Source organism: Vanessa tameamea, chromosome 13, assembly GCF_037043105.1.
Source record: "Vanessa tameamea isolate UH-Manoa-2023 chromosome 13, ilVanTame1 primary haplotype, whole genome shotgun sequence".
In the NCBI taxonomy this organism is placed as follows: domain Eukaryota; kingdom Metazoa; phylum Arthropoda; class Insecta; order Lepidoptera; family Nymphalidae; genus Vanessa; species Vanessa tameamea.
In genome coordinates this window covers 9,629,919-9,641,185 of record NC_087321.1, presented here as the reverse complement: position 1 = coordinate 9,641,185, position 11,267 = coordinate 9,629,919, and the positions used below count along the sequence as shown (strand labels likewise).

Below are 11,267 nucleotides of genomic sequence, written 5' to 3'. Positions count from 1 at the left end.
GTCCACTCTTATAATTTAATCAGACTAGGGTTTCCAGAGTCCAATAGCCTGTTTCAAAGCTGAAGCATAAAATTAGACCCTAAACTTTTGTTACCAGGTCATCTACACTATAATTGCAGTAAAAGAAAGACCTAGAATACGTCGTTTTTAATTGTAAACTAAATGAAAATATTTTAGCTAATTTCGTCTTTACCATATTACGTAATAATAATTATAAAATCCGTAACAATTTATTTCATTTATTTATTAGCTACAGGGTCATATCTTAATTAATTTTAATTTCTATTAATTACACAAAAAAGTGACACATATTTTTTTATATAACCCAACACATTGTCGGTTTATACAAAATTCGAATTCTTATCACCTAATTTACTATATACTATATTTACCTAAGATTTGTTTTATTTAGTCTACAAAATATTCTTATTTTCTTAAACGTTTTAAATAATTAAGTAAATAAAAGTGTTATTCTTTTAATTGTAACAACTCTTAAATTGTTTTAACAATAATATATAATTTATAGTATCATTTGAAACAGCGAGATTTATTTAGTTAGAATCTCGAAATTCTAGTGGTGGGGTAAGAATGATTGTATCCATTACTAGATCACAAGTCATTTTGTTAAGATCTTCGTTAATTTCGTTCAGGGTTTCCCTCATTAACTCTTCATCGATTGACATATTGCTGTCTTGTTCAGAATTTGTGCTTTCCTCTGAATTTTCTTCAATTATTTGAGTTAAAGCACTTGCCAGATCTGATTCACTCTCGTCACTCTCAATTGATAATTTGCTGTCATCATTTGTAGACTTTTCATCTTCATTCGTTACATTATCATCACCATTAAGATTTATTATTAGTTTGTCTGTATTATTAGTTTTACTTCCTGTGTTCATGCTATCATTTACATCAATAACTGTTTCTATTTCATCATTATATTTATGAATGGTAGTATCACTAAACGCGTTAAGTAATTCATTAGATGATTTAACAGAAGTATGAATATTTTTAATGTTGCTTTTGGAATTATTTTCATGCGAATCGTTGGAAGTTAATGTTTTAGTCGAATCTGATAAAACATGTGCCCTTTGTATCGTACTTTGCTTGTTGCTTAAATCATTAGATGTAATCAAACTTTTTGTATTTTCAACAATAGATCTTGAATCTGATGTTTCATTACTTTGTTTTCTTCTTTCTGCACGTATTTTTGTCACTATTTGAGGATTTTCGATTTTGAATTGATGTATAATGGTTCTTATCAATTCATCGGGTTTGTAAGTTTTACGAGATTCATATCGAATTTTAGCACTTAAGTCGTATATTAATTGATCATCAGTTTTAAAAGGTGCCGTATAAACCTGTGGCTAAGAAAACAAAAATTATTTAATATTAGTAGTATAATATGTGAAATATTAAAAACAATGTGTTTGAACTGATTGAATGGATTTAATTAATTCTAATTCTCCGTTGAATTGCAAATAAGATTCTCTGGGTAAATAATTAATTTGTATAGATTTATTGCAATAATTTAAAGTGTACCTATTTCATATAAGCGTTCCAACAAATATGTAAAATTACCTTATTATTTCTACTAATGAGTTCTGCGAGTTCTTTGGCCAAATTAATAGTTTCGGTGGGTAAATTTGTTCTAGCTGCTAAAGCTAATCCATAATGTTCTATTTTCGTTATGCCACTTTCAATCCTGTGTTCGTACACTAATTTCTTTTCGGAGGGATCAGAATTTGTCACCACTTCTTTCACAGTTGTGTGGCAGCTGAAATTTTTGACTAATAAAAATAGCAACTCGCAAAATTTTCAGTGATAAGCTAAGGCCTTCCATAAAATGATTTGAATATTTATTTATTTTATATAACATATGCATTTTTTTCTAATAAATCTGTCCTTCGATTTTGAGACACAATAAACGTACATTTTTGAATATGTAACCAGTTATGAGTAATTTCAATGTTACTTTACTTAATAACGTTGTGATATAAGTCTTGCAGTCTCGTGAGATAGATAAAGTGCGTAGTAAAGAAAGTAAAAGCTTCACTCATTAGCAGTTCTTCGCAAATGGCCCACGCCATACTTGTTCCTTCTTCGATGTTTGTCCCTCTAAAAATATTTCAAGCGAACGGTTGGATGTTAAATTCGTTCCACTTAAATATTATAAAATATCTATGTTTTCAATATTTGACTCACCTGCACAGTTCATCTATGATCACTAAGCTTGTCGAAGTTAGACCCTTTAAAATATGCTGAGTCTCTTTCATCTGAAATAAAATCCTAAAGCTGTCTTTTGTGTTTCACACATAAATATTTTTACGAAAACCTATGCTTGCTAAAATAAAAACATTACCCATGTCTAAAGAAAAAGTATTTTATTAGTATGGTTTAGGTCTTTTAAAGCGTGCACTCAAATGAGGCAGCACCGTTTACATGGTTAAACAAGTTACGAATGCACCAGTTTTCAAGCTTGAAGGTTGACCAATATAAAGAAAAGCGTTTCCTTTATACTGTACTAGTATTATCCACTAAAATAAATAGTACTATATTCTGACTTAAAAATGCATATCCGCTGAAATTTTTAAGTCAAAATAAGAACCATGGCAGTATTTTTATTTTTTAGGTCACCATACACTCACATATGTAGGTATATACAAAGTCGATAACAAATATAGCAGAAAAGTTAGTTAGTTCTAAGATGGACGATGAGACAGAAAACTTGAAGTTTCCGCACTTCTCATCCAAAACCTACGTTTGATTAACAATTAATATCATCATTAGTATAGTGATTTTAACCTCCTATTTAGTGATGTAATGTGAAAATTAATTTTATGAATCAATGTTTTATTTCCTTACGTATTTTTATTGTTACCTCAATCACGTAAGTAGAAGCATTAAATTCTACGCTGTCATTGAAACCAATTCTCGAAAATATTCGATCGCACAACCTGAGGACAGCGTTCGTCGCTGGTAAGAAACAACCCAACTGAAACAAACACCGAATACCTATTAGGTACTCTGACTGAGAAACGACTGCCTCAAACCTGGATCAAGAATAAAACATTCTGTCCTGTTTTTTTTAAACTTATTTGATAAATTGTAATCGTTTTATAATTTATGGCTTAAAGATACAGTATTAGATACATGTCTTGCAACTCTAGATTTGGACATGGGCTTAACGTGCCAAGTTTCTAGCGTCGAGGAATATCCATTGCGTTAGAGATGACGACAGCCGTGCATATCACACGGATATTTAATCCTATCCAACCGTTACCCTAGTCCAAAAATCTTGTTTATAAATAATATTTCCTATAAATTTATTTTGATTAATGGAAAGAACTTTCCACAATAAATCTCGAACCTTTTTTCACTGCGGTAGATATGTGTCATTGAAATTTGGCCAAATAAGAATATTTAAAATAATTCAATCGCGTTCTTGTTCTAAATTGCAAATCTAAATCAACTTAAAATCTTATCTTTAAATTATAATATAAAACTTATTATGTTAGTAAGTCCCAATTTGATGCAATAATGTAAGCAATAAGTGATCCAAATATCTAATAAGAATAGGAACGTCAATGACCTCTATATGTCAACTGGCACTTGAAAAGTACAGTTTGCAAAATTATGTTTTGATATTTGTTTGTCACAAGTAACATGTTTTTTTACATTGTTTATTTAACTGATTATGATAAAGTTATAAATATTTTAATCTGATCATTGATATTGTACCCACTGAACAATATTAGAACGATTGCATTATATTTTTACGTTTAATTCGATTTTAAATAATTTGTTTTTGTTTATATAATAATAACTGTTGTTGTTTCTAATTTTTACTATAACACATAGCAACGATGACTGAGAAATGAGCAGCGCTCGTATCTTTAATGAAAAAAAAAAAATTGTTTTGCTTACCATACCTATCTAGTTTATATATATACAGCTATGAACACACAATAAGTTGAAAATTAGTTATAATTCTATGCTTCCTGTAACTCTTATTTGGACTGCATACTAACGTCAGACTTTTGTTATTGTAGTGTTTGTTACGACATCAAAAGTGGTAAGTTGTTTTTTTTAATACTTTTTTTAACTAGATATATATATTATTTATATTTATAACAAACATTTTAAAATAACTCTTTAACCTCATTTTGAATTATTTTTATTACTAACGTACTTGCGCCATAATTTGCATAATAGCAATTTGTTTTATATAAATACTTTTGCCTCCCATATTCGGCCCAGTTATTATTGTAAAATTTTTCTCTGGGCTTGCATACTGGAATGGAATGTAAATGGATTGATGGATTTGTTTTAACTCAATAGAAAATATGATATATTTGTGAAAAACGTTCTTACGATATCGTTCGGGATGGGCATAGCCTGACTATTGTAGTCTAAGAGCGGATGCACGCTGTTACGTATTTCTAAATAATTATTAAAATCTGGTCGAATATATGAACCTATTGTGCTTGCCTTTAAAACAATATAAAACCATTATTATTTTACTCGTCAAGGTAAAAGAATGAAATGTTTTATAACAATTATCTTTACATGAGCTAAAGCTAGTAAAATATCTAATTCCGCAACGTCCTCGCAGAGTGTGTAAAGACTCGACATGAATGGACGAAGTTCTTTCAGTAATGAAGAAATAACACTGAAACAATATAGGTATTATTTTCATATTAGTTGACATATTGAAAGCATAAGGTGGTCTAGGTTTGTGCACGAGTACCAATCTCTTGACTGTTATGTATAAGCCTTTTGCCGTATCATTCTATTCGGTGTTACATTTTGAAAACTAAGTGAGTGAAAATTATTTCTTTTATTTTTACATTAAATTCCAAAATGATATTTCGTTTATTTATGCTAATACAATGTTTTATAAAACTAATGTTTTTTACTTAGTAGTTTAGTACTTTTGAACGATACTATTATGAGATTTTAGTATACACGAGGTATAAATATATAGTAATTTTTTTTTAATTTAAACATAATAGAAAAAAAAAGAAATCACATGTTGCTCATCTTCTGTATTTCGTTCAACGAATCCTTAGCCTGTTGGTCTAGTACGACTAGTTCTTCTGTGGTCATCGTTACACTCGCCCCATTGAACACTACCTATTATAAATTAAATTCATGATATGTTTACATATTGAAAACTTCAGACACATAGGAACATTTCACTATTTATAATTAATGCCTCGGTATGCCCGCATATATTTTTATTATACATGGATTAAGATAGATAAGAGATAAGAGCGATAAAGAAAAAAACACTGTTTATTTTAGATTTTAAGTGATTATCTAATACTACTAGAAATATAGTCCAAAAAGTGGTACCTAAATTTATATATATAAAACTTTATGGTGTTATAACTTCCAATAATATTTTATACCAGTTTTAAAAGTAGCCTCGAAAATTCAATTGAGAATAGTAATGAATAATAATAAATAAATAATAAATAAATAATATTTACTTATTTATTTTGATTAATAAAGCATTCGTATAAATTGGAGCATTAATACGATAGATTTTGAGAGATTTTGTTCGAGATCTTATTCTACTTACATGTAAACTATTATTTTCATGGGGACCAATTTGTTATTTAAAACAAATAAGTGTTATATTTAATACATTTTTATAAAATTCCAATAATATATCGAAATGATTTATCATACTAGTTAAGTTCCAAAAAAAAATAGGTTTTATAGATAAGACGTTCTATGCGATCATTAAACATATTATAGATATATAGACACAAAAGTATATATTTTATTAATGTAAGAATAAGTCAGAGTTATTTTTTTCAACTAAAGCTACCTGGATAAAAATAGGAGGTAGATCTTCGACTATGAATTGTCTCCTATTCTTTTGAGCAACGGGAAGAACGACATGGAATCCTTTCATGACATTTTGATTGAGACGTATCGGCAGGTCATATGTTTCACTTAATTGTTCAACAATCTTTTGGATGTCTTCTATTAGTTCGGAATAAGTCCTCCTCGCTACGTCTAGAAGACCATTTATTTCTGGTTTGACTGCAAAGCAACGTTGCAGGCTGCCCATAGCGCCTTTCTCTAAATGTGCGTCGTCTTGTATTACATTGCGAATTTGATTTGCTATTTCTTCGTAATGTGGATTTTCAAAATCCTTTAATGATAATATATTTTTTATTTGTATATGTGCAATTGCGATTCGTCATACTATGAACTCAAATTAATAATATTTATAACGAACATTTACCAAGCTGTTACGTACTGTGTTCGAAGCTGTAAAAGTGTCCAGAATCGCATCGAGCAGCATAAATACAATATCATATATGTTCTTATACGTTAATATATAATATAAAGGTATGGACGTATTAATTATATACAGTAAGAACACTATCCCTTCTGTTTAACCCTAGTATTCTATTATTGTGACTAATATAGCAGTATAGATTTACCATTTTAATTTTTCTTAGTCTTCCACTTTCAACATTTTTTAATGATTCCAATAGTTTTGGCACCATTTCCATTGTAGTTTTTAATAGTAGTGTCTGATTTAATTGTGCCTCTCCAAATCTGTCTATGTTCTGATTTGGTGATTCGATGCATAATAATAAAATCTTGTCTATATCTGACAATTTCTTTATTACGTCCTAGATTAGGACATATACGATTTAACACTTTGTTTAGGAAATTAGTGTTTAAGTGAACATAAAAACAGTTAGTGTTTAGTTAAACACTTATTGCTTATATAATATGAAATCCAAAACGTCAAACTCCAGCACTGGCTTCGTGCAAGCCCGTTTGGGTAGATATGTAGGTAGGTCGATACCATTCACTATCACATTCAACCGCCAAACGACAATACCTTAGTACAATTGTTTTCCAGTTTGAAAGGTGAGTAGGCCAGTAAAACTACAGGCACAAGGGACATAACATCTCAATTCTCAGGGATGGTGGTGCATTGGTATTGTAAGGAATTGTTAATATTTCTTACGGCGACAATGTCTATTGGCGATAGTGATCACTTACCATTAGGAGGTCCAATTTCCGGTCTATCTACCTATTTTATATCTATATTTAAAATAGGTTGATAGTTTTGTAGAAGAAAACTAAGCATAATTTGTTATATTAGGATTAGAGCTGATTTTATTTTTACATTAAAAGTAAGATAAAACTTAGGAACGATATCTTCACAAAACACAACCTTTAATACATATTGTACAATTTAATTAAAATATCTGTACCTGTAAATCAGCCATTAAACCTGATTCACTTTCTATTAATTCCTGCACAGCATCTAACCTTGCTTCAATAAATTCTTTTTTACACGATGGCTGGAGTATAGCAGCTCTTAAAGCTCTAATTCCTCCAACAGTATACGTTGGCCCTAAGACACCTAGTAAGCAACACGTAGGTCCAGCCGAAGGCACTAATGGTTGAACTAGTTCTAACTGAGTTGCAGTTCCAACATCTATGAATAAACCGATAAATTCAGACAACAACTCAAAAAAAGACACCCAGTATATTGGGAAATAATTTACCAATAATCATCGTATTTTCGGATGAATGATATTCGATCTTCAATGATTCTCTAGCGAATACTATGCATTGAATATATTCTACGTATTTTAAAACGGCAGCTGCAGCTGTCAGTGCGTAAAACCTACAAATACAAGCACTATATTTTAACGCTTATATTTTTTAAAGATAAAAATTCAGTATTTTATCGTACTTATGTAAAACTTGAAGATAAACGGCGCTATATTGTGGAGCACAAAGGGTTTGAATATTCTGTCGACCGGCTGCATCGTTAAAGTGCCGCCTTTGTACGGCAGTTAGATTTAACAAAGGGAAATGATCTTTTATCAATTTATAAAGTTGATTCACTTGAGGACCTTCGCAGAAAGTATGGGGCACTATTATCTAAAAAATAAATACAGTGCATGTTTTGTGAATTTGTCAATTGTATAAACTTCATAATTATATTTTTACGTACGAATTGGAACAAGAATAATAAATAAATAAAGTATATTTATATGTACCTCAATAGGATTAAAAAAGTTAATTTTCGTCAGTGTATGTGAGTACAGTAGAGTATCACTAAACTGACACAATATCATATGAGGATGGCGTAAGTCTATGGCTGCTATACCTATTTCTCCACGAGCCATCCCACGCCCCTCAGATATCGCTGAAATTCACCACCTTACTAATATTATAAATAATATATTCACCAATATAAATACTAGCCATTCACATAAGTCCTTGAAACTATTTTTATACATTTTTATCGAAATAACGTAACATTGGTATAATATGTTTAATATTGGTAAAATTAATCAGCACGTAAAATATTACAACATTTAAAAATATGTTTCTTACCTAAAATTACGCTAGGGTCTACGGCTGATTTGCTTGTAGACCTTGCAGATCTAGTACCACTATAACCACCTACATTTTAATTTAATGGTGATAAATTAGAAATTCACGATTTCAACCGAAGATTTCAAATCTAGGCAAGTACTATTGAATCTTCATGTTCTTAATTTATGTTTATTCGTATATAGAATCTTGTGCTCATATTATATCATCGATTACGTTTCTGCTGCATGTGTATCCGCCAACGTGTACGTATAGTCGTTGAAAAAGCCCTGAACCTTATCTTTAAAAGGAGAGGTGGCTTTGACTCAGTGGAATATTTAAGGCCTGATATTTAACTTTATTTAAATTTATTAGATGCTGTGAGGTGTGTAGTTGTTGATCAAAAATTTTTTTTTAATGTAACAGATTATTTTAAGGGATTTCCCGTTTCTAAAAGGTTGTGACATACATACAGTAGAAACGGGAATGAACATGTATTTTATAAGTAATTACATTATGATAACAGTTAATGATGCAGAAAATGATTACAAGGAAGGAAACTCTGAGATTATTATTACCTTATGATGATAACTTCGAAACTGATATTATTTTATAATTTGTACTATATACGCTTAAAATTTTCCTAGAAATTCTTTTTATTATGGTTATGTTATGAAATATTATTGTTATACTTCCATCCCTTAAGCTAAGAATTTAATTTAATTGAATCAAACTTGAATTCCTTCTTATTTACGAAACAACAGATATTAATCAATAATGTTTATTTTAATTGGTTTTTTTGATTCGTTGTTCTGTACTTATTAAGGCCGCAGATCGAGGAACCCACGCATGAAGGGTCAATAAATGGTTTATGGGTATAGCTATGGTAAAATTCTTGGAGCCTAGAAGTTGGCAAAGTTTACTCTCCCGTGCCTGGGAAAAAAAAAGTTGATCCCGCGCCTGATCTCCTTTCAGTCGTGTCGTCTTTGTCGTCCCATCAGGTTATGAGTACTTGAGAATCGTCGCTTGAGCCGAAATTGGTCAGATTTCAGATACATATTTTTTTTAAAGACACTATTTACCTAATTTTGTATTGTCCGTTGTTTGTCTCGGGCAAATCCCACATCTTACTAGTTATAATATGATATACAATACGTAAATATTAAACTTCATTGAACTGTACCTCTACTACTGCTGCTAATGTATCTCAGTGTAGACGGCCGGTGTTTCGGGGTACAAAAATCTGAGGTATCAACAACAGCTGAATCATTGGCTAAAATCCGAAATGGCACCTGACTACTCGAAGATGATTCAGGCTTAGTTGAATTTGAGTTCGATACAATCCTAAACGGATAAATAATATATTATTTGCTTAACCTCACACTGTATGATCGGAAACTTCCTAACGGACACGAGTTTTGGATCTTTACCGAAGACCGCAGATGCAAATCTTAACATGAACCATTGAGTTTTCATGTACCTTTTAATTTAACTCGTGTATGGCATTGAATGGTAATAATAAATAAGCTATAAATATACGAAAAAGGAGAGAATTACCCAAGAAGTGCGTTTACGAGCTGTAACGTATTTGTGTTTTGGTATTGTGTTATTAAAGCATATCTTACAATGGCGTCATTCTTATTTAAAGTTTAAAGAATTGACATAAAATATCTTAAACAGATTTTGCATGTATAATTTTCAATTTCCGCAATAGCACTTACTTTCTTTTGAAACTCGGGGGTAATCCTGAAGGAGGTCCCATAGATGACCGTACAGATGAAGTAAGTTTTTCCATATTAAATTGATAACGGGGCGTTGCGATTTTGCCTAATTTTCGAATTGTACTCATCGCTTTCTGTGGTTTCGGAGGAAACAGGGATATTGAACTGCGTATACCTTACATTAAAACAAAATGGAAGAAATTATACTTATTAATTTTTATAATTTATTGTTCAATAAATATGTATGAGAACAAGGTCAGTTTGGTAGTCTTTTCTTATAGCAAGGCCTCGTTTTCCTTACGTATAAAAATGTAGGTTAAAAATAACAACAATTATAAGCGTCCTAAGAGCACAATCTAAAAGGTTTATGGGTTGAAACCGTTGATGCGGCGGTTAATGCTGGTTTATTCGAGAATGTAGCCGTTTAAATTTTTATATACACACTTATATAAAATTCGTTGCTAGCTACCGATGAATGATCACGTACTTACGTAATCAAACACTTATGACTTAAAAAGAAGGTGACCATGACCTCCAGCATGGATACGTCACTGTTCATCGTAATATTATTATCACCATACTAAAAGTAAAAAATATCAACAGTAGGTTTCCAATTTTCTGATTTTTATTTAAAAATACTTTTTTTTAACACGGACTTAACTTGAATATGGTACTAGTTTTGACCCGAAGCTTCGCTTTCAGCGGTTCATTGGTATAGCCGTGGAAGCATAACAGACAGACAGAGTTACTTTTGCATTAATAATACTAGTATAGATTAGTTATCTAGTTCTTAAATATATCAATCAACATAAAAGAATAATGTACTGCAGCGAATAAAAGCCGTTTTTTCCGGCAAACGTAAATTAAATTAAATACAATTATTATTATCAATTTAAATTGTTCCTCATTATTTTATTAATATTCTGTACTGTGATTTCCTGAACCCTTCTTCATGTATCTGATATAAATCTAATTCGAATGATATAATCTATGTTATTTGATCACTTTTTTTTCAACTTACCCCGTGCGGCATCTTTTCGAACTAATTCAGTTTTACATTTAGATCTTGTCGTTTCCTTGGATGAAAGTATTTTATTTTGAATAACATTCATATTTTCTTCTTAATTTGTGTATTAAGTATGTGCAATTATATCTTTAAAAAAGTATATAAGTTACTAA

General features: G+C 30.5%; 1 protein-coding gene across 1 annotated transcript; it reads right to left on the bottom strand.

The window, feature by feature from the left end:
- Positions 1 to 531: 531 nt before the first annotated feature.
- Positions 532 to 11,121, bottom strand: LOC113403453 (mutS protein homolog 4-like). The gene is made up of 20 exons (XM_026644001.2): positions 11,110 to 11,121; positions 10,580 to 10,668; positions 10,089 to 10,253; positions 9,551 to 9,711; positions 8,389 to 8,457; positions 8,049 to 8,197; positions 7,739 to 7,929; positions 7,548 to 7,669; positions 7,251 to 7,477; positions 6,462 to 6,656; positions 5,837 to 6,166; positions 5,030 to 5,133; positions 4,567 to 4,669; positions 4,372 to 4,488; positions 4,190 to 4,291; positions 2,879 to 2,992; positions 2,203 to 2,273; positions 1,978 to 2,115; positions 1,579 to 1,774; positions 532 to 1,364 (listed from the first exon to the last, which is right to left on the bottom strand). Exons 1-20 carry the CDS (start codon positions 11,119 to 11,121, stop codon positions 552 to 554), a joined length of 3,468 nt encoding a protein of 1,155 aa, XP_026499786.2. The 3' UTR covers positions 532 to 551.
- Positions 11,122 to 11,267: the final 146 nt, after the last annotated feature.